The sequence below is a fragment of the Alosa sapidissima genome, chromosome 4 (genome assembly GCF_018492685.1).
Source record: "Alosa sapidissima isolate fAloSap1 chromosome 4, fAloSap1.pri, whole genome shotgun sequence".
Taxonomy (NCBI): Eukaryota; Metazoa; Chordata; class Actinopteri; order Clupeiformes; family Clupeidae; genus Alosa; species Alosa sapidissima.
The window spans coordinates 15,897,989-15,925,985 of record NC_055960.1 but is presented as its reverse complement, the minus strand read 5'-3'; the positions used below and the strand labels follow the sequence as shown (position 1 = coordinate 15,925,985).

The following is a 27,997-nucleotide window of genomic DNA, read 5'->3' as shown; positions in this document are numbered from 1 at the left end:
GCCTGCTTATATATAGCCAAATACATACACTTGTCTTAATAAAAGCATTTGTTACTCTGCAACAGTCTCTGTGCTCGGTTAATTGATGAAATAAAGACCGCTTTAAACAAGACACCGGTTCTTTTGAAAATTTATTGTTTACAAAAGAGCGGTATGGATTTAATCTTCGTCCTCTTCCTCCTCCTCGTCCTGGTTGATCTGGAAGTAGCGTAGCTCGTAGCTCTCCTTGGTGTTTGCCACAACACGCAGCCAGTCTCGCAGGTTGTTTTTCTTAAGGTACTTCTTGGTCAGATATTTCAGGTACCTATGAACGACAAGATTTACACTTTAACACTTGTCAAGTAGAGGAAAACAAAATCACTTAAGTACAGATTTGACACTCACCATGAGCTAAAGTTGTTTTTAAGCCTTTATTAATTAATTAATAATTACATTTTCAAAATATAACTGGCAAACAACGTTTTTGTGTAGATTTTGAAGCTTTAAATCTGAGACTATTATTAGACCCACAGGACAGAGCATGGTACACATCCCTGTGTAGCTCATGACAAGCCAACCTCAGCGTTTAAAAGCAAGTGTCTGGTAATACTTATAGATTAGGAATTTGGCACAACCCTGAGACACAGCCGTAATGAGAAAAATATTTAAATGCCATGACTCTTTAGCCTGGTCCTACCGGACTCGTACATTTCATAATGTTCAAAGAGTCTGGGCACTTTCCATTGCCAAGCGTTAACTTCCTTGAAGGTGAGTACTCTGTTAAAGTTTAAAACTATTGGATCTGCCCAGAGCCACTCTGGATCTGCCATAACTGGATCTCTTCCATGTAGGAGGGAGGAGCCAGGCTAATGACTCTTTGGAAAAAAAAACATTTATACAAACTCTTCAAAGCCAAACTACCGATGTAATTTTGTTGAATTGAAATAAGTATATATACTCTTTTGATCCCGTGAGGGAAATTTGGTCTCTGCATTTAACCCAATCCATGAATTAGTGAAACACACTCAGCACACAGTGGACACGCAGTGAGGAAGCACACACTAATGCCGACGCAGGAATTAAATGCATATTAAATGGTGACAAGACATCTCAGTGGCAGGACCCTACAGTTCTCAAATTTGATAATGAAACCACTTAATCAGCCTGATTTAATCATCCTATAAGAATGTCACATCACAACACTTAAATGGCCATGTTAGCACTTGTCTTCGGTGAAGATATGTGCATTTTGTGTAACAGTCTGATTTGTAGACCTAGACCTACTATTTATTGTCAAAGAAGAGCTGAGAAGAGTTATAAGGTCCATGTTATACATGTTACCCTCCTATTCTCAGGCTGATAACTCCCAAGTTCAGCAGCGCCTCACAAATTTCAGTAAACACTCAATTTCATTGAGCTGGATTTCGGTCTAATTTCTTTAACAAGGGCCTAAATCTCAAAGTCCAACAATCTCAGATGTAAAATTCATCAGCCAAACCAAACTATCACGACCCTTGCTTTTGGACAAGTAAACAGGAAAAGGCACACGTGTTATCTGGGACACTCAAACAAGCCTTAACTAGGTTATTAAATGCATTGTCTCCTCATCTGCATGGGTGAAAAGTGCAGTGTATAGCAGAAGAGTAGACTGCATTTCTTCAAAAATGAAAAACTCTGTTCAGTCAAGGAACTGGTAACATTGTCTAATTTGTAGAAAGAATTTATCTGTATTTTTTTCTTGACGGTATGTGTAATTTGTTTACCATTATAGCAAGCCTCTAAAAAAAAATATAAAATTCTGAATGAATATTCATGAGCAGCTCTTCAAAAGGTAAATTGCTAAAAAATGAGGTGACTCCTTAAACTTTCTCCTGGAAAAAGTTCTGAGAGAAACTGATTGTACCTATAGTCATATTTATAGGTTGATTTACAGTGTAACATTTTGATGAGTAAGGGATATCTGGCTTTCGTATTGAAATGTATTGTTTCAGTACAGAAAGTACTGAAACACTGAATTGTTGGACATGTACATTCGAAAGTTTAGAGAAGGTCACATTAAGTTCACCTGTAAAGGTTATAGTGGATTTTAGGTTCATCCTGAAATTTCACCCGAAAAAAGAATATCCCTGACTTTTTGTGAGTAGTGTATTTACAGTAATATTTTTTTTAAAAACCTAGGTGGGCTAATTTCAGAGTCACACTTATATCTTTTTAGCATACTGGACTGATTTTCTTGTGACAAATCATATTGAACTACATCCTAATGTCAACATGAATGCCTCTTTTAACCTGCCACTTCCAACCAATTAAAGAAGCAGGTTTGCTGTGGGCCGTTTCATGTCCTGTTCCCTGGACTGGCATCACAAGTGGTCCATACTGGTTGGTTAGTCCTGAGCCAGCACTCAAGACACTGAATACTGAAGGATTCAATGTTAACTTGGTGGCACATACTTGTATGTAACATTACCTAAATTATCTTGATCTTAAAATATATGCAATTTTCATTTCATGAAGTAATATGAAGGTACTAAAATCAGGTGTTTGTCGCTAAGCAACAGGGTTTGCATTGAGAAGCCCTTGAACTTGATTTTTTTTACTGCAGTGTTGGAATATTCATGTTATTTGTATTGAAGCCTGGCTGGAGTGAGTCAGTGAAATGCCCGTTCGGGGGGCAATGGCACATGCCAGTTAAGGGGCAATTCATCTTTTATTCACATAGCCTTTACTAAGCTTATACCGATGAAATTCTCTGTTAAAGTTGTCTGAATTTGCTCCACCTTTGTACATCTAAATCAGTGTTTCCCAAAGACTGGGTCACAACCCACGGGTGGGTCGCAGGAGATTTTATTTGGGTCGTCAGCACAATTTATGTTGTCTAATAGGCCTAACTTATACCATTTAGCCAGGAAAGCTATCAGTTTTCTATTAGGATATTGTTTGTTTACCAGTCACGTCCCTCTGTGTAATTTTGCATTTAGAATAGCTCTGAAACTGGGGGGCGAACGCATCGCAGAGGGGACAGCGTGGACATCTCACTCGCAAAATGAAACATTTGGGGCGCCTGCCATGGACCTCGCAGTTGCAAAATGCAAGGGACATAAATCAGCCTATTTGCACGAACATTAACGGACTCCAGCTCTTCAACTTGACCGATTAAAATCTAGTCAACTAAAGCAGATGTCCGTATACCGGACATGGCTATTCAATTTGCGTCATAGGCTGTAGATACACTGTAGTTTCAAGTGTAGATGCACTCTTTAAAGTTAATAGCAACCTCCTCGCATTCCTTATTATTTTGGATTTAAAACGCTCAACAGTGCATATATTAGCCTACTATTTAAATGGACATTTTAAACACTTTCCTCTTGTTTTTCCACCTCGCAAACACTACTAGGGGCACATTATCTTTTGACTATTGCGCAAAAGCCTTTTTTCTGATATTTATTCATTTCACATTCTTACAACAAAGTTCGTCACAGCCTTGGTATACGGCCTACAAACAAACGATTAACTCCAGAGGAAAATGCGCATTCAACTTTCCAAATAAAGAAACCTCCATAAATAGGCTACTATATAACGACTTGAGTTACTTGCTATGTTTACATAGGAATTGACTGTGTTATAGATCCATTTCTCTGCAATGGCCTACAACATCTCTCTTTAGAAATATAGGAACAGCTTACTATGCTGAAGAGTGACGACTGCATAGCATGCAAGAATACAACCAAGAAAAGTTTGAGAACCTGTGGCCTAAAACAATATGATTACATACAGGTTGCATGTTAGATCTGAAGTGAGATGGGTCGCGATGGTCTGACATTTTTAAAAAGTGGGTTCCCAGAAAAAAAGTTTGGGAAACACTGATCTATATTCTTCAAACATAATGTATTCATCACAGAATCTCGTTGTAGCCTAAACAGTTTAACACAGTAGCCCACGTTTATTTTTTCACATGCAAAAACGGCAACATAAGGTTAGCGGTCTAATATTGATAACGTTCACAACATTAGAAGAAAACATGCTGCTACATTGCTATGCTAATTTACTCGTTTTTTAGTCGTTTTGAATATTGACCCACCTGACATCCCTATCTTTCCAGCTGACATTCCAGATGCACCTGCACTTTCACTTTAGAATGGCGTGAATGACAGAGGGATGAGAACCGTGAACACAAGTTTCAAAATAAAAGTGATGTTTGTTCTGTTTATTTTCCGAAGAGATGCATATTTTCCCCTTGGGATCTACATTATTATGGTCTCTACGGAAATTAATTGATGTTACGTATCTGTTAATTCTACCAAAGGAAAAAATAAGACCTTGTGAATGGAATTCAAGACTTGGTAAACAAAATTCAATAATTTTATAGCCTTAATTTGACAATATTAAAATGTAAGACTTTTTCAATACTTTTAATGAACAGGTCTTCTCAATGTTCGGATGTCTATTTTTGCAGTGGTCATTATACATTATACATATGTCAATGCCAATGGGTTTTGTGCTTCTGATTCCATGTAACGTCTTTCATTCTGCAATTAGTTAGTTTGCAATCGCAATGGAAGTTCATTGAAAGTGAAATACGTTGCTATGCAACATATTCAGGGTATCTGCACATTTTCCAAGTGCAAATTTAAAGAATTTTAAGACCTTTTCAAGACATCTAAATGGAAAAATTAAGACTATACTGTACCACGGCAAAAAAGATACAACTTAAAACTGTTTTATGCAATAGTTTTTTTTCTACTAATTTTAACACCCACCCCATTTGGGATGTCTACAGAAGTTACCAAATATATTTTGGTGAAAGAAAATAATTGTGTGTGAATTACCTTCACAGCTATTCAATGCCCAATTTTAGGGTCTGGACTGCTTGCTTTTGAAGCTGACTTCTGATATCTGGCTGTGCTACTGGCTGAGGCTGACTGTTCTTCACCTGTGTCTGTAGTAGCCTAGGCTACTTGCCAAACATGTGTACTGGACTGGATTCCCTTATTTTTTAAAAGGTAGACTAAGCTATTTAAATATTGTAATAGGCCTACTAACTTAGGCATCTATTGTCCCATATGCAGCACAGCAAATCAAAGGTAATACATTTTGCATACCAGTTGTATTTAAACCAACCAAAGCTTGACTGAAACATTGTAAACCATTGACTTGTTTTAAAAAAAAAAATTATGGGAAAAGTTAAAACCCTCCTCGCATGTTCCTGCTGAAAAACTGCTGGTTTCATCTCAATCACGGACGTGATATGAACTCACTTACAGATGCGTTTTTTTTTATTTTTTTTATGTAGCCAGTCGCCGACATTCTTTCGCCGCCAACTTTTGCGAAGTACTGGGAAAGGCTGGCAAGCAAGCTGCAGACCAATATTACAGGTAGCCTACCTGAGGTAGTAGGTGAGGTAGTAATATTATAATAGCCTACCTGAGGTAGGCTATTATAACTTAGACAGATATTTACTTAGGCTAAGCCAGCAAAACACGCTGGAGAGATGCAAACAGATCCACTTAATGTGTATTTCCTCCCGATTGAGAAAACGTTTGTTTTCTTTTTCTGTCGGTCCATGCTTCCTTCATAAATTGCGCAGCAAATTATCAGATGAGTGACAGAAGCACCACACATAATTTGACCAGCAGTCTTTGTGTCCATAGTTTGTGAAACGATGCTGCGTCCGAGCAAAGATTCTAGAAGCCCAGTGCAACTCCAAAAAGGAGGACAAATGAGCGTCAGGCTTGAGGCTGCGCTGGACAGGACTTTTAAACTGTCCGGCCTAAATCCGAACGTATGGCCACCTTATCGCTAACTGGCTTTCCCAGCTCTTTCTCCCGCTACCGGTCGCGTAGGCTACCTAGGCCTACGTATCTCTCACGCCTCGACTATACCACGAAAACGTAAGGCATATTTTTACATATTCTTACCATTTTCACACCTTTGACGACCCGTGAAAACATCTTCACTCTGCAACCACTACACTTCCTTCAGTAGCCTTATAGTCACTATACATTTCCGTTTAAAAAAAATACACGAAACCAGATGGAGACATTTCACTCGCTCTCTCACACTCGCTGGCGGTCCCATACACAAATGTAATACCTCCTTTTCGAAAATTCAAGACATTCCAGACAATTTAAGACTTTTCTAGGCCTTAAAAACCGAAAGTTGCATTTAAGACTTTTTAAGGACCCGCGGGAACCCTGATATTAAACTTGCTAGTTCTGTTTGTGTGGTGAACTATTCTCTCAGCAGATGTAAAAAAAAACAATTTTAAGACACATTGTGTGATGTTTCTTCTCTCGTTTTAGCAAGCAGTCGTTAAATAAGCGGCATAATGTCTGCAGGTCATTATCAGAAAATAAGTCCCCGATAGGGGCGAACAGAAAACCAAGGCGAAGCAGAGTTGATATGGCGAGCCGTTTTAGACTTAAGTATTCTCGCAGTTGATAAGCAGCCATATTCGACATGACAAAGTGCCGCAGTACCTGCCACATTTGGCCGCCAAAACAAACAGAATATATTACTCAACGTATACTTTACAATTTTTGTCTGAATTTACCTGGCACCACACTGATAAGGTGATAATGTGCTGGGACTGTCCTTCTATCAATTATTTTAGCTGATCTCGAATAGAACCATAGGAACTACAGGCTTACTTGAAAAAACAATTAACTTAGCACAAAGTAGCCAAGGACAAAAATATCAAGAAAAAAATTCAAACTGGGTAAACAAATGTCCACAACGAACCACATACTCAAGTCAGATGCTGGCATGACTAGGCCAGCAGAAATGTTCCTGTTGGCCCAGGAGGAGGACATGGCAAAATCTTCAAATCCCTACCTTCAGACTTCACTACACACTCTGGTGCCTCTGCACAAGCCACAATCCAGAATGCAACACTCACCAGGCTATAGGAGCCGTTTAGTTAAACTTGCTGAGTAAACCTAACAGTTGGGTTTGACCGAAGACCCATCACATTCCCATTACTAACAAACCACTCAAGAGCTAACTTGAGACTGGACTGAGACGGCCTCCTCTCAAGGGTCTTGGTGCAATTGTTTTGGTCCGCACCAGCGTTCGATTGCTGAGTGCACACCTGCCAAAACAAATCACACCAAGGGAAAACAAGAACTGCAGTTCGTTTTAACTAGGCTAATATGTGCAGGTGTGAAAACACCAAGACTGAGCCTGTGTTTGTCTGCACCCTTCACACCCTCCACGCCCTGCCCTGCATCTCACATATGCTTTTAGAGAATTTACAACTTTAAGAATGTACAACTTCATGATGTACGTTTCTTGCGGCAACTAGTCCACTAGTCTGCAAAATCATGTTGATGGTATGTATGTGTAACTTGTGTGGCGTGACAGCAGGATCCTGGACTTGACTCACACTCACAAACTTTGGGCGTAGGAGGTCTCCATGCTAGCAAGGGGGCTAAAACTCAATGGGCTCAGGCATCTTGGCTGCTGTTGAATAGCGTTTTTGCTGAGGAAGGTTCACCGAGTGAAATGACCCCAAAGTATCTACTAAGAAGCCATGATAAGTGTTGGAGGAATAAGCGAACTAAAGGAGCTTTGATACTTTTTCGCTCATCTCTACCATAGGGTACGCTGGTCCATGCTTTAATCCTCCTGTTGTGTTCGGGGTCAAACATATCAAAACATATTGTTAACTTATTCTGACTACCATGAGTCTCCATGACTTTGCTAACACAGGGCATCTGAACACACAAAACAAATTTTGATCATTTTCATAACAATTTCAGAGTTTTATCTTTAGAACACCCATCTGTATTCCCATTATTTTTTATACTCACTAAAACAGAGGTGATAGGTTTAGTCTGGCTGCACTTGACGTTGGACTTAACCATATAGTTATTGTTTACAGCATAACCGGTACTTTGTTTTTAAAATGTTTTAAATTAAAATGGTCTAAAGCATGAATTGCTTTTTTTTTATTGATAAGACAAATTTGAACATGAAATTGAACTGTTATATTCAATTTACTATCAATATCTCATTGCTCCTACAAATAATACATTTAAATGTTAAAACAGCTTGCCATGCATGCACACACAATGGTAAGCTCTGCTTTCAAGTTTACCCAGTGTAGGCGGTTTGCCATAAGGTTATGTTAAAACCGCTTGCCATAGAACATGGACAACTGCATTTGCAAGCAAGCTAATCTAACAGGGACTCTACTTTCCAGTTAATTCAGTGTGTTCCCAAATGCTTCAAGAAATTTCATGTCTTAACCCATAACACGCAATAGTTTTGAACATGTCAGGCTACATGTCGGTGTTGAAGTGTTTAGATTCCCAGTGCTAGCCAAGTAATTTTAACAGCAACTATGGCTATGTGCCAACACCAGTCAGCTGAGTTTAATTAGCGATAACGTAGGCTATGGAGATGGTTTCGTAGCCTCTGACAGCTCAGTGACATCAGGTATGTAACCTACATATTTATGTTTTTGCCAGCTAACTTTTAACATGATCTTCATATTCATTGTGATGCTATATGGGCCTCATGTACATGAAAGATTAATATCATGCCATTATGTTGTTTAGAACACAACACAAGTTTTCACCTTACAACTTTGCTGATAACATTTCAAATAAATGCCAGTTAGCGCATTAGCAAGGACATTGTGTAAGGTATTAGGCTGCTGTTGATGTTTCATAGCCTTTTGCTTGTGTGTAGTTAGGCCCACTGCTAGATTTTGACAGGAGCTCGCAATATCGCTTTAAAGTAAGCTACTTGGGCTCACGCAAGCTGTCAAACACTGTCCACTCACCTATGTGGTGCACCCCTCTGGTTTATACATCCATACACATTAGAACCGTGTTTCGGTGCCCAACCCTAATCATTACTGACGCACTGCACACCACTTTCAGAATTAAGTGGGCGAGATGACAAAGCCAAGAAACCGTCCGTAAAAGGCAGAGAATGTCCAAAGTTTTGGGATCATTTCAAACTTAGACAGGAAGACAAGGTGCAATTTGTCCACTGCAAAGCTGAACTGGCGTACGACAACAGCACGTAAACAATGATTTAACATCTGAGCCAAAAGCATCCAGTTGTTAACACCCGATCACCAAGCGTAGCCGAAGGCAACATAAACACAGATGTTAGCTGATTTAATGTATTAGCTAGTTAGAACATACAATATTTGTAGTGGCTGTAGCCTAATGGAGTGAGTTGATATGATGTTAAGTTGTGGAAATTTTAAGTAGTAAACTAATTCATGTAAAATTGCAAGTGAGCAATACACCAAAAAGACACTAATTCCATCTCTCTCCCTCTGGCACGCGCGCGCTCACACACACCCCCCCCGGTGTTAGGTTAGGCTACCTCATCTATCGCCTACCCCAGACTTATTATAGCCCTTACAAAAAATTAACTGCATTACTTCAAGTGTCAAAGCTGCAGTATTTTGAACATGAAAATACTAAAGTACTGCACTGTATTGCAGTACAACACTGTAAAAACTGCAGTTATTTTTTGCAAGCGAGGTTTTTTGGTAGTAATAGTAAATGCTGCAGATGCACAAACCTGCATAAAATAGATATAATAATTTACTTTGAAGTGACTAAGGCTAGTTTACAGCATGACATTTGTTGTATTAACGGCGGTGTGTATTAATAAATTGCACTTAACGCAAAATTATTTTTTATCCGATTACTCCATTAATCAATTAAATAACCACTAGAAGACTAATAGAATTGATAGCTGCAGTCCTAGATTGATCTGCTGGATAGATTCCCATTTTAGAACACATGCAGACCCCTGACAGGTTCATACGGCACTCGTCACAGTGGCCCACTAGCACAGGATTGCTCTCTGGACAGTTCTGTGCTCACTGGTTACAGACATGCATCATTAACCATCAAGGTTTGTGACATCATGTAGGACAATGCCAGTGCAAAACAAACAGTCCAGACTACACAGGAGCATACCTTTTGGAGAAGGGGACCTCAGAAGTCACGGAAATCTTGCTTTTGCTCCTGTCAATAGAGACAACTCCACCTCCAAGGTTTCCAGCTTTTCCGTTCACTTTGATGCGCTCCGCAAGGAACTGCTCCTAAAATTGCAAACATGTTTTAAAAAAAAATAATAAACACTAAAACCCCAAACAGGAAAAAAGAGAATTAAAGCATAACTTGTCCTGATTACCAGATGTCAAACTATCCAGATGGAGGTATACTGTATTCACAAAGACTTACAAAGTTAGCAGCGTCCATGATCCCATCTTCAACAGGGTGGGTGCAGTCCAGAGTAAACTTCAGGACCTGCTTTTTCTTCTTGCCACCCTTGGTGGCCTGCTTTTTCTGTTAGATTAAATTGCACGTGTTATTTTAAATCTTATCCACAACACTGATGACTTCTTTACATTTGACTACAGGGAATGTTGTAATATGTCTATTAGGAATATGTGTATTAGAACATCAACATACATGTCCTTCTCCTACGCAGGCATGAACGTATAGATGTCGGATTTACAGCAGTGACTGTATGGGTTTAGACCAGTTATAATTACCTTAACCATTTCAACCATTAACCTCACATTTTGGGAACTCCAACTCCCAAAAACCACAAGACAAGGTAACGTAGCTAATTGACATATTATCTTGCTAGTCGACTTAGCTACATATAGATGCCCATATTAGAGTGACAGCACACCTGTCAAGTTAGATCGACTGTATGTGTGAGCCCTATGGTATGAAATATTGATACGTGTTATAATGATAACGGTAACCGAAGCCAGACAATATTTACCCAGGGACGACATCTAGTAAGGCAACAAGAGCCAACTAGTGAAACCGCTAGGAAAGCTGTGCAGCAGCTTACTAGCCTGACGTTACATCCGCAAACTTTCCAATGAAGTCCACGTTGTCCTATTCGAAGGACCAACGATTGAAAAATGTGTCAGCAAACTTAATGTGTATGTCTATTGACACATTACCATATAATTCCAGAGAAGGCCATTCTGGGTTAGCTAACGTTAAACCAAAACACACCGGAACACCACAGCATCCAACTACCTTGCTAGCTAGCTAGCTAACTCACTTGCTACAACGTGGTTCACATTTTGCAGGCCTCATTTCAGACAGCGCTCACAAAACTGTTGATATTACATGCTTCAGACAGTTTCTTGACACTCTATGAAAAAGAGAATCACAGCCCACCGGTTACAGACTACAACATTAAAACAGTCAGGCATTTTGGGGTACATGTAGACTATTAAAACTTTAAAATAACGATACAGTATCCGACTCACAATTGGGGCCATGGTCGTCAGGCAAGGCAGAAAGGAAGAGGCCTAACTGCGCTTGCGCTAAATTGAGTGAGGCGCTCAATCGAATACTGAGCGAATCGATTAAATCGTACATGATGGGATAGATTAAGGCGCATGCAAAGGAAATTTGGTCCACTGGCAACTCATACTGTAGCTCTTGAACCCTTTTTTCAGATTTAACGCATTTATTGCACTTAATACCCTTAACACATCTATAGTGTAATCCATGAATGGCATCAGACTCACCAGGCCTACAGCCATTACTAACCTGTCGATTTGTCCGTGCATGGTCTATTATAAGACCATTTCTGAGCTTGCAAGTATAGGAAGGAAGAATAAATGATGGATGTATGATGGATGAGATTTTTCACTTTTTAAGGATATGCCGTTGGAGGACAGTTGACGTTGCAGTCTTGCAAATTGTCTAGAATTAGTTTTTCCTTTATGTACAGTCCACTGCTTGTAACAGATATTCAAACATCTGCATATTTAGATTTGCGGGCTATGAGTCAGGAGATTGAAGATAGTTATTTTTGCCTGATGCTGATCAAGCACTTGGTATCAGGTTTCCTCTGTGTTGTCCTGTTTTGTCATTCATTTAGCTATCGAACCCACCCCTCCTACTCAACCCAAACCAACCTCACCCCCACCCATCAGCTCTCACCCCCACCAGGGGCATGTCAGCTGCCAGGCGTCAGGAGCCTCCCGTCAGGCCACTCTTGAGGGACTCCGGCATTGCTGCCATTCCTGATACGAATGGCAGTTGTGTTGGCGTGGAGGTAAAACAGCACCTCCTGACAGTCACTCATTACACCGGGAACTACTCTAAGCGCTGGGTAGAGAAAAGGGAAGTTGCTGCCAGGGAGCCACTCATCAGATCAGGCAACTCAGCAAGCCCCACTGGGCTGTTTTTGGTGGTGACTAGTCTCTGCACTGAGCAGAGCTGCAGAACTACATGAGCACTGGGATTCAGAGACAATTTAAGAGAAGATAATTCAATAGACATTTTCATTAATCTGGACTAAAATAATCTTTCTATAGCCAAAGAAGTCTTCTTTAAGGGTCCATGGTAAGTTAACTATCCTTGTGATTTAGTCTAATTCTTGCAGCTATGATTTAAATTTACTGGTTTGTTTTCAAATGAATAATGCTGTGTAGGCTGCATCTTCATAATGTAGGTGCCTTGTCTACCAGTGTCAGATGCATTAGCAAATACTTATACAAAAGTAGCCTAATGCATGGCAATATATTTACTAAATTTTGTAACTTGTTATTTACACATGAGTACAAAGCATGCCACCTGCAGTTTGTTTGTTTTTCATCATGGAAATTGGTTGCAAGTCATGTGGGTGGGTGACATGTATGTGCACATGGTATTTGTGACTTTTATGTGGTCATCAAAGTTGGGGTCATGTTCAATTCTACTTTATAATATTACATTACTCAGCCTTTATTGCATAATTAATTAAGTATTTGTGTAATCTATAGTGAATGCATCCTATTATTGACTTTCATTTGATAAATAAGCAATGGGGTGTGAATGACTATTCTTTCCTGACTTATGAAAATAAGAAATTATCAATCTGGAATACAAATGAATACAAATGCAACCAGTGCCTTTTTGCCCTCAGATGTCTGGAGGCATTTTCCCCTCTTGTGATAGCCTGTGGGAGTCAGACTATGCCGGCTGCCACCCCCTGGTGTGCCACCTGTGCCATGGGCAGTACCAGCAGCCCTGTCTTCTGGACTGCTACCACATCTTCTGTGCCAGCTGCTTGCGTGGCAGAGCCTGTGACAACCGCCTCAATTGCCCCCTCTGTGGGTAAGGGTCCAGAATGAAGTCAAGGGAGTTTGGGGTTTCTCAGCCATGCTGTATCTTTTCTCTTTTTTTAAGCTTTTTTTGGTTTTAGGAAGTGGTTCCCATCAAGAGTGACAGAGAACAAACCAAATATTTGCTCAAGTAACTCAGCCACTGACAGATAGAGACTCAAATACACCAGACACTATACAGTAAGACATTCATTTATCTCTGGGAGCCACTTTCATATTTTACCCGTATTTGGCTGGTGGCTGCGATTGTTTTCCATCTGACTGATAGTATCAATTGACAGAATGTGTGGCTGTTCTATAACAGGCCTAGATTCCAGTCACCTTTATTTTGTCAAACTTGAAACAATGAAACATTGTCATTTAATAATAACCATATTAGCCATTAGAAAGAGCCATATTACAATGTAAATAAATGTAGCCTATAATAAAATACAAATCAGACATTCTGATGCCAAAAGTCACAAACCTTAAATTAATGTTATCACCGTCTTTGCAGGGTTCACCCAGTATGCCCTTCAAAACACCTTTTTGATGTATTAGTGTGGAGATGCAAATATTATAGCAATTACAGTGCTCACCAGAAACTGTCACACCTGAATTTGTTTTGCGCATGTCCCTATAGGGGCTCTGTAAATTTCTTGTGCAGTGGCCGAAAACGTTGTGTATGATGAGGAACCTTCCAATTCTTCTTAGTAGTAGGGTGTACCTCTGATTGAGAGCTATTCTGGAGACATGGGACAAAATATGTTCACCAATTATAATGGCTAACAGGTTTAATAATGAACCTGTTTTTAATTGTAAATTAAATCTAATAGTGATGTAACTATGAAGATGCCTTGACCGCTACAGAATACATCAGTGTTAAAAAGGCTTTGATGAGTTTTACAGAATATTTTAAATCTTAATGTTGATATCTCCTGTGTCACAGCACATACTACCATTGTCCCTGTCACTATGGATAAAAGCATCTGCTGAATCCCTTTCAGCTTAAGTAACCTCAGAGGAATTTCAGAGAAAATTATTTGCAAAATTTCGATAACTTTATTCTTCTGAAAAAGGTTCTGTTAGCAGCCATCATCAACAGAAAACAGGAAACACATGATCTCTTTTATTTTATTTAGGTGAAATTCATTCCAAAATTATCAACTCTGTCCAATGTTAACTCTGTCAGGTTTTCTTTTTAATGCTACAAATTAGGTATTTATAAAACAATAGCTTCACTATCATTTTATATTTTTATTTCAGTATGAAATAATTGAAAATAATTATTCTATAAATCTTACCACTATTACAAACATTTCAATTTGTGTTTTTGGTGTCAGATGATGATGATAACAAAAGCCACCCTGATTTTTCAAATCAATGACAACAATAAAGTCTCAGTCAGCTTGTAGACTTAAGTATAATTTAAACGGTGTAGTAAGATGCAATACTTATTTACAGCTTCCATAAAGTCTTCAAGCAACACAGTGCCGTTCTTTTACCTGAAAATAATGGCTCCAAACTCATTTGGATGGTACGCAGACTTTTAATAGGCTGTCAATTCTGATGCACGTTTGGAATGCCTGGTATTGCACCCTGTAGCGTTGTGGTTCCTGACTACTTCATGACCCTTTTCATCAGTTCTCAATACATTGGGAAATTTCTTAGTACTAAATGGCTACCCAGCATGTTGAAAATGTATAAAAAGTGGAATTCCTATTCTGTTACTTAAATTCAATAATATGTAGCTGGGAAGTATCTTGAAGGAATGACGTGTCAGTCGTGTTTATGGCACAGTGGTTATATACTCCGTTTTGTCCAATTAAGGAGAACATTTGAGTTCCAAATCTTCACAGCATCTCTATTTTAATTAGCAACTCCGACTTGCCAGAGCATGAGAGACAGAGGGAGGGAGGACGAGAAACAGATAGAGGAGGAGAAGAGTGAGTTTGTGTGTGTGTGTGTGTGTGTGTGTGTGTGTGTGTGTGTGTGTGTGTGTGTGTGTGTGTGTGTGTGTGTTTGAGAGAGAGAGAGAGAGAGAGAGAGAGGTGCCTCTGGTCAGGTGTCTGTCTGTAGCTGACAGCTGCAGGGTCAGTCAGGCTCCTGGTCTTCTTTTAGCCCCAGGAGCGGGACGCCTGACGTACCCCACGCTCCGACAGAGCCATGCCGCTGTCACACAACAACAGCCTCCCACACAGGCATGTTGGCAAGGGTAGGCCTGGCCACATTGATCTCGGCCCTCGAGGCAATTAAATACGACCCACCGCTGCCCTTATTTCATCTCCTGCTGAGAAGTGACTCATGGTGGTCTGTGTTACCTAATAGCCCCTCTGGACTTCACTCGGGGTGGGGTTCGGGGGGGGGACAAATAAAGAGGAAGAAAGAGAGTCTGGGATGGGCCACAGAGAGAAAGTAGAGAGGGAAAGCATTAAAGCATTGAAAGTAAGAAGGATAGAGAAGAAGGATGTGTGGGGAAGAAGACAGAGAGAGGCAGAGTGGTGGAGGACAGAATTAGAGAGAGAGAGAGAGAGAGAGAGAGGTAACAGACAAGGTTATGGGCATAAGGTAGGGATCACATTGAGAATAACAAATCGGCGGCGGTAAAGTGGAATGCAATGCTCAGACCATAATAACTTATTGTTCCTAAATTACATGAACAGTCTACGTTATATTGCCTCGCACTACGCTTTGAAATTTAGACCAAGTTTAAGGTGGGGATCACATTGGCCAGTGGCAAGCGGCAGCGGCAGCAGCAGCGGCAAGCGTAACGCACCGCTCAGACCATAATAAGTTCTATCTCGTTCCTAAGTCACACAAACGGTTTGCCTAAACTAAAAGTTGAATACGCTCGCGTTGCGCTTTAAAAGTTGAACCTCAGCTTGAAGTTCAACGCTCAGCTTGTTCAACGCTAGCGTTACGCTACCGCTGCCAACGTTGCGCTGCCGAACCATAGAGAACAATAGGAAACCTGCTGCTTGCCGCTGGTCAGTGTGATCCCCTAAGGGCCTATTCAGACCGCAAGCATGGCGACTGCGTGTCAGTTGCGTTACCTGTCTGTTTTCATTTCGGTGTCCATGGTAACAGGTTAGAGCGAGCACACTGCGCATGTCTCAGCCCCGGCTCGAGCCGTGCTGAAAACTTGTGCAATGCTAGACGCCTACTTTTCGTGTGACACGCAAGCATGTTGGAAGTTTTCCGTTCAAGAGAGACAGCGAAGAGATGTTTTAATAGGCAGACTGGCCGCAGCACTGCCGCATCGGAGACGTTTCTTGTATTAATACACATACATGTATAAATGTATAAAAGGCAACGCAGCAGCCACGGAACACAGACGGAAGACACACCCCATGTTTGCGGTCTGAATAGGTCCTAATGCTAAAATTGTTTGACGCTAGCGGAACGCTGCTGGTCCAGCTGTTTCAATGCAAACTCAATACAATAAGAAATCTGCCACGTTGATCAATTTGACCTCCTTCAACAACATGAAAACCCTCACAGAGCAACGAGTGACCTAAAAACTTTTTGGGGCTCTCTTTATAGTGTAGTGAGTGGGTAATCTCTGGCTTGTCATAAACAATAGCTGGGATAATACCCAGTTGATGTGGAAGGATAACCAAACATAACTTTAATGCTCTTTCCATCCAAGCCTACTTTTAACTAGAGTCTCTCCTCACTGCCACATAAACGGAAACACACATGGTGCTGTGCATATGGTCTAGTTGTAAAAATGTTCGCACATCACTGTGTGTGTATGTGTATGTGTTTGTGTGTGCATGTGTGCATGCATGCATGCATGCATATGTGTGTGTGTGTGTGAGAGAGAGAGTGTGTGTAGGCTATAATAGAAAGGTGTGTGTGCTGGTGATGGGAGATTAGAAATGATATTTTGTTAAGACAGCGCAGTGCCATCAATCTTTCGCAACCTGCTGTAACATTATCCTCGCCGAGCCGCAGAGCTCTGGGCATCTACAACTGCAGTGGCAAAGCCGTGCTCGCCGCCCAGCTATATTTATCTCATTGTTGTCCTGTGCAAGCGGGAGCCTTGGGAATGGATCAGGCTTCTCTCTGGTAGGCCATACTGCACAGTTGTTAAGGGTTATGCGTCCAGTATAGGATGGGAATAAACCTGGCTTTAGTCACTCAATCTCCACTCAAGAATAAGGTTGTGTGCACAGGCTCAGTAAGAGCATGAAGAGGTGGACAGGTGAATGTGAAAGGCTATCCGGGATAACATCATGTCCACGCACATTGTACCCCTGCCATAGTCACTGCAATACTAAGTCCCGGTATCCAATAAGTTACAAGATTGACTTTAAAGTATTGCTGCTTGTTTATAAAATCACTAAATGGAACAGGACCAAGACATGTTTCAGCGATATACACACTCCAGACCTCTCAAATCACAGGGAGTAGTGTTGCCAAAACCCATTGTCAGAACATGGTGAGGCAGCTCTTAGCTGCTATACAGTGCAGCTCTGGAGCCAGCAAAAATGCTCCTACTGCTACCAGTCTCAAATCGAGACTTTTAAAACCAAAACTAAACTATTGTTTGTTGCCTTCTCCTAACTGATCAAATGCTTTTACTATTAATCAGAAGCATTGTGTTTAATCATTTTTAATTATGGATTCTGGTTTAATTTTAAGATCCTTTAAAGCCTTTTACAACCCTTTGTCCTTCTATCTTTATCTTGAATCTTGTAGGGAAAACAACCAAAAACATCCTTCTTTTTATTATTATTATTATTATTATTATTATTATTATTATTATTATTATTGCACTGTCGATTTACTGTACAACAGATGCAATAGTGAAATATAAACATGTAACTTCTCAAGACACATCCTTTTTGATCAACAAAATCAATTCAAGCGTGCTCAGGTGACGTGGATGACTTGGCACTGTTGCTCATCTATCCATCGTCGTTTATAAAGCCCGCCCAAACGGTTTGATCGACCAAACACCTCTGGTTTGGGCATAGACACTTCTCAGACCCAATTTCCCGAAGTCAAATTGGGCGGGGTAAATTTAGGATGGCTTCCAGGCTATTGTTTTGCCCCTGCTGTAAACTGCAAACTTTATTCAAAAGTCAACGTTGTTAACTATCAACTGTGTTCACTAAGTGTTACTTCTAAAGCATAATGCCACCATAGGTTTGACTAAGTCCATCATTATTGCAGTAGAGAGTATAGGAAACGGTTGTCTCCTGTGAGTACAGCATGGGTTACTTTCCATGTCATGAAATGTCAGTTTAATAATAGGTGCTACAGTAGGTCTATCCATCAAACTGGGAATGCAAGACAGCATTGAGTGTAATCTGCAATGCAGGGATAGTAAATAACACAATGATTGCTAAATGATTAGTGCTAATACTGCTTTTATTTAATGTCAATGTTCATTGAGGTCACAGTGTCATAACTGGCTGAAGAAGGTATAAGCGACCTATCATCTGCTTCCAGTCTTCTCATAAATCATGCAGTGCTATGCCTGCTGTGTTTAACTCAATAGGCAAGTAATGATATGAGAATAACACAAATACAAACTTTGCATGCTTTGGCAGGGCCAACCATTAAATGAGGAACATTTTGATCTAGGGTGTCAAAGGCAACAGGGTGCATTATGTAAGCTCTGCCATTGCATGTTATGAAAGCCTTTCTGTCATGTTTACGACAAACCTTAAGTCAAGTTTACATCAGTGCGTTACATGTGCCAGTGACTAGCTGTTTCAAGGGAGCATCAGATATTATTACCCAGTTTGGCTGGGTTGCCAAGGATCAGAACTGAGAGAGACCTGTTTAGTGCCTGAGCAACTTGTCAGTGTGTCTAAAATCCGTATGCATACAGCTCTGATAAGGCATTAATTTCCAGTTCTTCCAAAAATTACTAACTACCAGCTACTCTTCCTCAGTGTCCCTGCTTACATCTGAGTCTACATTGAGTCCCGATTGACCATGCCAGAGAAGCGTCCACTCCGTTAATCCCTCTGAGATATTTCAAGGGTCAGCAAGGTGCTGAGCTAACTGACAGAGCCCAGAATTAACCTCCACCTCAGAGACCATAAATTGAACCCAGGGCCAGAGATGTGGGTGGTTCTAAACCTCTATCAGCGAGGACAAAGATACATACCGGTACTGTTTGTGCCTTTGTAATACTGTCCTGTTCAAAGTTCTAGTGTGACACGCATTCCAACATGGCACCATTCATAAAATTAAAATAATATGCTCTCTTAAAATAATTTAATCTCTCTACATCTGTTGGACATACTTCTGTTCAGCCCTTCCTTCCTTCCCTTATTAAACAGTAATATTGAACTTGCCTAAGCTTCTATTGTCCAGTGTTGCTTAGAAAAGATAAAAGGTTGTCATCAGTGGCTTAACCTTAGCACACTGTGAGAAGAGTGCTTATTTGGGGAAAGGGCATATTCAAATTCTAGTAGTTAGGGGGTCAAAACACCTGACTTTCTTAATAAAAAAATGGCTGCCTTCTAAAAACTGCCAGTAACATGACAACCAGTCTCATTTGCTGTTTGCTGTCTTCTACTTATGTTTGGATTTCATACTCGTCATCAACATTCAACCCCTTATCTCTTGTGATCCCTACTGACAATTAAAATCCTTTCTAATTTTGTTTTTCTTATCTAACTTTGAAGTGGCCTGACATATGATTATATAGTGAACGCAGACTTGTTACAGCAAGGCAACTTTAAAAACAATGTAGAGTAGAGGTAGAGGTAGAGTGTTTTTTTCCGAAATAAATCTGTGCATCCATCTCTTAACGTTCCCATGCTCCAGAGACATCCACGGATGTCCCCAGTGTCCCAGACAATCAGCCCTCAGGGCTTAGCCCGAGAGATGGGCCACTTGTCCTCTGCTATTTTGATCCATACCAGTCACACTCTCAAGAAGGACGTAATCTAGGAATTCGCCATGCTGCTCTAAGTGGAACAAGATGGCCCTGGTCACTATAGTTACTAGATAAGCAGGGTGGAGTTGAGAGGTGCAGAAGGGACATGTTAGATGTACTGTGAGTGTGTTTCTTCTTCTGAACACCTGAAAATATTGTTTTTCTTCTAATGGAGTCAGATGTACCTGGACCTTCTAGAATGCTTCCATACATTTTATCAAAGCTATACTTTCTGTGCTTTCAGTAATATAGCCATGCATTACATATTTAGCTTCAAGCTAACCTCAAGCATTGTTGGGAGTGACATGGTGACAAGAAAAGGCACTATCATGATTTGTCATGGCATGCTTGTACTCTCCTCCATGGTTGGTCTATAAATGAAGCTAACGCCCTCTCCTGGACAAAGATAGCACTAAATAATCAACCAATGCAACTATGGAGCAGCAACTACTTTGCTTGCATAAATGTTATGCCATTACAATCTTTTTCATTTATAGTTTTGGGTGGGTATTAGGGCTTATAAATTGTAGAAATTGTCACACAATGTCAGTGAGGAGGAATAATACCTTAAGTGTGTAATAGAATAGTATGTGTGTGTGTGTGTGTGTGTGTGTATCTCAGATACCCCACATTGTTAAAGGGGATAAACGCCCTACCTCCTGAGGACCGGCTGCTCAAGTATCTGGTGGACAACTCTTCAGACAGCCAGGAGACTGTACTGTGTGCTAACTGTGATATGGAGAGCAAGATGCAGGTAAACATACTGTACACACTGACCCCGATCCTCCAGTCACACACACACACTTACACACACACTTACACACACACTTACACACACACACACACACACACACACACACACACACACACACACACACACACACACACACACATACATTCATGACACACATTCACTCACAGACTCAATGCACACACAGCATTTAAAGTTCTCAGGCACTCAGAATTCAGGCTTGGGCCAGATTTCAAATTGAAATTAGAAAATAGATAAACATTTATTGCCTGAAAAGGGACAAACTACTTCCAAAAATCCTGATAACAACAGACAGAAATGTCCCTGTGCGCACACACACACACACACACACACACACACACTTGCTGCTTGTTGTTGTCCATCGAATCCGATGATGACTCTCTCTCCCATTCTCTCTCTCTCTCTCTCTCTCTCTCTTTCTGATACATACATACACATAGAATATACATGTAAACATACATACACTGGTGGGAAAACACACATACAAGCACATATGTTCCACTTCTTTATACAATACACACTGTCAAACCACAATAAAAAGACAGCAATTTAGAGCCAGAAAATACTCATAGTTGGTATTCAATATGTTGATCTTTGAGATTGAAAAAAATATTTGTGATATAAATTCCCTCCATCAAGGCAAGCAGCAAATGAAAGTAAACCACAAGCATGATGTGCTTCCTTCTCCCTTCTCCAGTTCACCTCTGGGAAATCACAAAGCATTAGCCTCCTTTATTTTGTTTGGTTTGTTTGTTTATTTACTCTTTGTGTGTGTGTGTGTGTGTGTGTGTGTGCCAATTTATTTGGTTCTCTTACTTCCTCTTTTTCTCCCCCCTCTGTGTGTGTGTGTGTGCCACTCATCCATCATGGCGTCCATGCTGATTAGGGAGTAGTGAGAGTTCCTCTAAACTACCCTAAATCCAGCCCGCACACCCGTTGTAATTGCCACTGTTAATGCAAACAGATGCATAATGCTTTGGATCTTCGTTCCCACTCACCATTGTGTATACGTCATGGACAAGAGCAAGTCATAGAATCCATGTCACACATATTAAATGGCTGTCTTTTTTACAAAAGTCTTTATGTATCCAGGCATGATAGGATTGTGGACATTATATCTGGAAATGTATCATCTTTATTTTCTCCAAATGTGTCAATACATGTAAATTGTGTTGTTAGACAACAAATGTTTTCCAGGTGTTCTACAATGTCTGCGTTCTCTGATTTAAATGCCACCAGGCCTGATATTATAATCATTGATGAGCATGATAGGGATGTGTTCATCCTGGAAGTAGGTTGCTGTTTTGATTAATGTCTAGAGGTAGCCTGGGTTTTCCCATGCTGCCTTACGCGCGCGATGGGTTTTAGCGTTAGCCAGGCTAGTGTAGAGGAGGATTACTTAACAAAGCTAGTAAAATATCACCCTCTTGTACAGCAAATAACTGGCCTTGGCTACAAATGTCAATATCTGGTTCTTATCTTCGGCAGCCTGGGCCATGTGCATAGGCTTGTCATTAGGGGTCTCAGGATAGTTGGCTTTACAAAAGCAAGGGCAAAGAAAATTGCCAAATACTGCTCAATATCCTCCATTATTGGAAGTCGCCATATATGGAGAAGAAGGTGTTGTGTGTATCCATAAATCTGCTGTTCGAGATTGTCATCAGACCCACATTGGTGGATCATGCCTTAGCAATGTTCTGTATCTGTAACATTTATGTCCATATGTACATTTATTATGAATTGCGGACATAAATAAAGTAGTTAATGTGTGTGTGTGTGTGTGTGTGTGTGTGTGTCCAGGATGCTACTGGGGCGATGTATTACTGTAACACTTGCAGCCAGCCTCTGTGCGCGGAGTGCAGGGAGATCACCCACAAGGCTAAGATGTTCTCCCAGCACGAGATCGTCTCGCTGGCCAAACGCACCAAGGAGGGCCACAGGAAGTGCAGTGAGTCCTCACTCATTATCCTCCCCATCATAAGTCACCAGCGGGGGGCAAACAAGCTCCTCAGTCTTTAGTGGTCATATTTTTGTATACATTGTTAACTCGGACAAGTTCAATGAATTTAAAATATTTGAGGAAACAGATTGCCTTAAAAACTTTACGGTTATATAGGCCTACTCAATCAATTTAAGGCCATCATTATTTACTTTCATACCACTAACTCAAGTATTTATATTTAAGGTGACAATTTTATTCAAGTAGGTATCTTAGGTTTTTTTTCAACAGACTTTATATCTCTATAATAATTGCCTGACCATTTTGCCTGACCACTAGTTTTCCAGCATTCAACATTTAGCTACATTTCCCCACCAGTATGTGTCAAAGTTCAACATAAAGACACAACCAATGTCCAGTATTACCAAATGCACTCATTGCCAACTGTATTCAATTATTTCAATGTATTTAGCGAAGTACCAGGGGGATTTATTTAAATAGCTCAGAATGACTTACACTCTACAACTGAGTTATGTTCACTGAAATCTTTGGTTTAAGTCAGCGTTTCTCAAACTCTGGGTCGCGGAGACATGCCAGCTGGGGCGCGAACTGACGTGAAAATCAGGAGTTTATTTTTGTATCTGTAGCCTAGGCCCAGGTAGCACCCGATGCGCAATGGTTATTCATAGGGAAGCGCTCGTGTCAAGGCAGCTTAGTTAGTCCCGACCTGAATGAGATTTTGAATGAGGTTGTGAGAGTGGTGAATTTCATCAAGACCGGGCCCTTAAAAGCGCGTCTATTCTCCGCACTTTGCGAGGAGATGGGAGCTGACCAAAAGGCTGCACTGTTTCACAGCGAGGCAAGGTAGTGGCTTTCCCGAGGTAAAGTGCTGTCGCGCGTGTTTGAGCTCCAAGTCGCCTCTTCTTGGAGGAAGAGCGCATGTTTGAATCTGCAAGCACGTTCACTAATGAACATTTCTTGACGAAGCTGGCCTATCTTAGCGATATATTTGAAAAGTTCAATGAGTTAAATCTCCATTTACAAGGCAAAGACAAGCACCATACCTCACCTAGCAGATAAGATTACTTCATTCACCAAAAAACAGCGACAGTATTATGCCTTTGAGAATCTGAGTGAAATCGCTGAAACGTCTGATTCGGGAGCCACTCTTGTGATCCCATGTATTAAACAGTAGGCCTACATCACATGCCTGCAAAGTTTATTTAAAAAATATTTCCCAACCAGCAGTGCTCAGTATGACCTTATTATGGATCCATTTAACGCAGCATGTATTTCATTGAATATATTAAATGCTGTAAAATATTGGCCTATATGCTGGAAAACAGAAATATGTGTGTTTAATTTACAATGGCACATTATGTATTTATTTATTATATATATCTGCAGTACCAGCTGATTTTAACTCTGCTGAAGAGGATATATTTAGAACTTGTCATTATTTCAATAAATTTGACAATTTTAAGCTTGACCTACCACTTTCTTAGAGCGATGAGGGACAGGTGGGGCTCGAAAATGCAACCCCTTGATCAAAGTGGGGAATGAAAGAAACAGTTTGAGAACCACTGGTTTAAGTTAACTGTGAGTAATACATGCTCATCATGGTGGTGATAAAGCATACATGTCAAACAAAGTCACAACACATTTCCCAAACTTCATGTAAAATAATCCAAATAATTAAGTTAGATGATCTTGCCAATGATCATGGGAATCTAGATAACACAGAAAACAGTTGATTTGCTCTTTAAACTATTTATTTTTAGTTAGACAAAAAAATAGCTATGAATTCCAACTCTAATATCTTAAATTAACGACACCTGCAGAGAAGTAACTAGACCACTGATGTGAAACAAGTATCTTCATGCACTCTACTGTCTAATCACCCTTGATTGTCTCTATCACCCTCAAACTCATTTATTTGAGGAAAATAAGATTTGTTCCCTCTTTTTTATATCTGGCAGACTGCAATTAAATGGAGACTAAAGCAATATAGCTCAGCAAATGGCTGCTAGTATGTAGGCTCTAGGGTGCTCTGGCCATTCTCCTATATGTACACACAGGCCTACACCTTTGAAGGTGAAGGTAATTGGCCCAACGCGTCACTACCTATTACATCTCTATTGTCACCGCAGATGAACAGGCTGTGGTGCAGAGGATGGGAGCATCCTGGCACCTCACTGTGCCAGCGCAGTGTCAAATCCCCTTATCCTAATCCCTCTCCAATTAACACAGTTATTGTATATAACTTAAGGTCTTAGGCCTGAAAATGAATGTTTACCAGATGGGCAGTGTTGTGTTCCATTAAAAAGTATGGAGGAGGAATGCACACCCATGTAGAGGTGCCGGTCAGGGAGGTTATCAAATTAGAAAGAGAGTAACCACACACTCTGATCTCTTCATGCATAAGTTATTAATGACCGATATTTCGGCACAAAGCCTTTATCAAGGTTCCAAACATATTTGTATATTGAAAAAATAGAAACAAAATGTACTATTATTATTTGTGTGTCCACTCCACACTGTTGTGCTTGCGGCGTGACTGATGGCCAGTTAATGGCTGTCCCCTCAGGTCTTCATGATGAGCAGTACATCATGTTCTCCACGGAGAAGAAGTCCATGCTGTGTATCAACTGCTTCAGAGACATGCAAGTGTAAGTTTCCACTGCATTCACGACCACTAGATCACACCAGTATCAAAGAAAAAAGGAACATTACGTTTAAGTTTATTCTTTTAGCTGATGTAATGTTTAAACGGGAACTACAAAAGAGATTAGTCAGGATTACCGTTTATGTAGGGGAGGAAGTGTCGTGGCTGAGGGGTAACATAAGCTTTTACCAGAGCAGCCACTCAGGGTCAGGGAAGGTCAGCTGATCATCTATCTTGACGCCCAGGTTTCTTGCAACCTTGGTAGGAGCAGGAGATAAGTTTTGATGTTGATATTGTGATGTCTCATTTGTTTGGCTGCGAAGACCAGCAATCAAGTCCTAGAATGGTTCAGCTGAAGGCACCATTTGTTCATCCATGTGGATGTCAGAGGACCACATATAAAAATGTGCTATATAAATACACTTGACTTGACCCTCCGGATCAGGAAGTTACAGTTTTCACTTTGGTGCATTTGTCAAATCATCATTAACGTTTGCACAGTTAAGGTGCATTTCTCAAAACAATTAGTGCAAACTGTATCACATAGTGGATCACCTGTTAAAGTGTGTATCTTACTCAAAATGCTTAGTTTATGTCTCAAAAGCAAGTATTTATGTCAATGAAACTGTCAGTTTGACAAGTCCATTATGCCATGGTTTATGGACAAGATAGTCAAACTGCTTTGTCACAGTTAACTCTGTAAGTATTTTCTAATGAAAAAAAGGCAGCACTGTTGTCTGTGTGGCATAGCTATTTCAAAATGACAAAATTACACATTTCTGTGTGGGATTCATTGTAAGAGACCAGATATGATTCAACATTTTTACTGTACTGTACTGTTTGCACAACAATTGACGGATGTTGTTACAGAGTATAAAGAAAAAAGGCTTTTACAGCATGTGCAAAGGAAAAATGAGAAATTTACAGTAAAACCAGTAAAAACTTCCCTTGGGTAGAGATGTACACTACTGTAAGACATATTTACTGTATAGGTAAATCATTCTATACATCCTGACGTTCCTGCCTATATATATGCTTGAAAGATTATGACAACTCTTTTTAGACCACTAGAAATAAGGCCTTTTGGTGTAGGACTATTCAGGATGGAACCAATATAGTGTTTTTGACCAACATAACATTAGCAATTGAAAATGTAAAAAAAACAGCAAATATTTTGTGCACAATCAGTTGCATGGAAATTTGCATTTGCTGTTTGTTTGGGCGATTGGGAGAAATTGCTTTTTTATGATGTGCACAAGTGCTATGGAGTTTGAACAAGCAGTTTTGAGAATGTCAGTTCTGATCTGAGAAATGCACCAAAGCAATCGAGAAAAACTGTAATTTATAATTTCCCCCTTTCCATGTACCAGTTTTCCTTCTCTCGCTCCTGTTATATTTCACCTTTTTTATATCTATACATGCTTACACGGAAAAACAAGCACACAAACACTACCCTCTACCGTTGCACATTTGCAATTGTGTTGTAGCTTAAAATAGCTTAGTCACTGTCACTGTCACTAAAGTTGAAGACTTGCCAAGCCTATTGTTGCAACGTTCCAATTTGTGTGCAAAACTATAATTACAGTTCCCTTGAATTATTCAAATAGCACAAAGCACATATTACATACTAATGCATTTGTTAGTCATATTGTCCCCTATGGTGAAGTGTACATGAGTGGGCTCTGAATTGATCACCAGCATAGTGTTTGGATGTGTTAATGATCTGTATGACCAGAAAAACATGCTCATGTTTCATTGTGTTTGTCCTAGGGAGAGCCGGACTCACTGCATTGACATTGAGACAGCCTATGCCCAAGGTTGTGAGATACTCGACCAGGCTGTGATGGTGAGTCAATGGATGATGCTCTTGTCCCTGAGAATTTGATCTAAAAGGCTAAAATAGCTCTTTTGTATGAAATCAGATAGATGTGTTTTTCTATATTTTATCAGCCTCTGTCTCTTATGCTTTGAATGTCTGAATATTTCACCTCATTCAGAGAGGAATTTGGCTAAATCATTGATATCATACCTCCATTCTTAACTCTACTAGTCGACTGTGTGTTTTTTAATGATTCCTTTACTTATGCATGTCTACAACATTAATGTGGAGGATATGCCTTAGCTTGTGTGCTTTCCCTTCTAAAGGCGGTGAAGGAACTGCAGAGCTCAGCACGGGAGTCCATTGTCCTGCTCAAGGCTATGATTGGGGAGGTGCGGACCAACGTGGAGGAGGAGGAGAGCGCCATCTGCTTCCTCTTCAAAAGCATGCAGGTCAGTGGACAGCAGGGAGCGCCATGGCCCTGTGGATGACGTTAGGAATATAAGCAGTGTAATCTCATATGTTGACACTTTGGCTATAATATCTATCTATCTATCTATAATATTTGATACTCTTGTACAGCTTATTACTAGTGTTCAGCTTTGACATTAGTGTATATCTTATTAGGAATGTGGCCCCTGGCTTTAGGATTACCACAAAACTAGACACAGCAGGCAAATTAATTTAGCAAAGTTGGGCATATGTTTTCTTTTGTAACAGAATGTAAGTACAGTTATTACAAAAATATCGACATTTCTACTTGCAATAGGCTACATTTGACCTCCTTTTTCCTTGTTACCTTTTACCAAATTACCAGAGAGGA

At 40.2% G+C, this 27,997-nt stretch overlaps 2 protein-coding genes and 1 long non-coding RNA gene across 4 annotated transcripts in view; 1 reads left to right on the top strand and 2 right to left on the bottom strand.

Annotated features, from left to right (window-relative positions):
• Positions 1-117: 117 nt before the first annotated feature.
• Positions 118-11,337, bottom strand: rpl22 (ribosomal protein L22). The gene is made up of 4 exons (XM_042090711.1): positions 11,249-11,337; positions 10,194-10,298; positions 9,927-10,051; positions 118-304 (listed from the first exon to the last, which is right to left on the bottom strand). The coding sequence occupies exons 1-4, from the start codon at positions 11,258-11,260 to the stop codon at positions 160-162; spliced, it is 387 nt and encodes a 128-aa protein (XP_041946645.1). The 5' UTR covers positions 11,261-11,337; the 3' UTR covers positions 118-159.
• Positions 10,425-11,238, bottom strand: LOC121707850. The gene is made up of 2 exons (XR_006031419.1): positions 11,038-11,238; positions 10,425-10,478 (listed from the first exon to the last, which is right to left on the bottom strand). It is a non-coding gene; the product is annotated as an uncharacterized LOC121707850 (long non-coding RNA).
• A 621-nt stretch (positions 11,338-11,958) lies between the features above and the next one.
• The window catches only part of rnf207a (ring finger protein 207a), a 27,763-nt gene continuing 11,724 nt past the window's right edge, over positions 11,959-27,997 (top strand). The window contains exons 1-7 of one of the 2 annotated variants that reach the window (XM_042090708.1): positions 11,959-12,335; positions 12,898-13,088; positions 20,601-20,733; positions 22,552-22,699; positions 25,278-25,359; positions 27,126-27,201; positions 27,501-27,626. In XM_042090708.1, coding sequence (XP_041946642.1) covers positions 12,333-12,335; positions 12,898-13,088; positions 20,601-20,733; positions 22,552-22,699; positions 25,278-25,359; positions 27,126-27,201; positions 27,501-27,626 — 759 coding nt within the window. In that variant the 5' untranslated portion in view covers positions 11,959-12,332. The remainder of the gene's footprint in view (positions 12,336-12,897; positions 13,089-20,600; positions 20,734-22,551; positions 22,700-25,277; positions 25,360-27,125; positions 27,202-27,500; positions 27,627-27,997) is intronic. The other variant, XM_042090709.1, reaches the window with a different exon arrangement.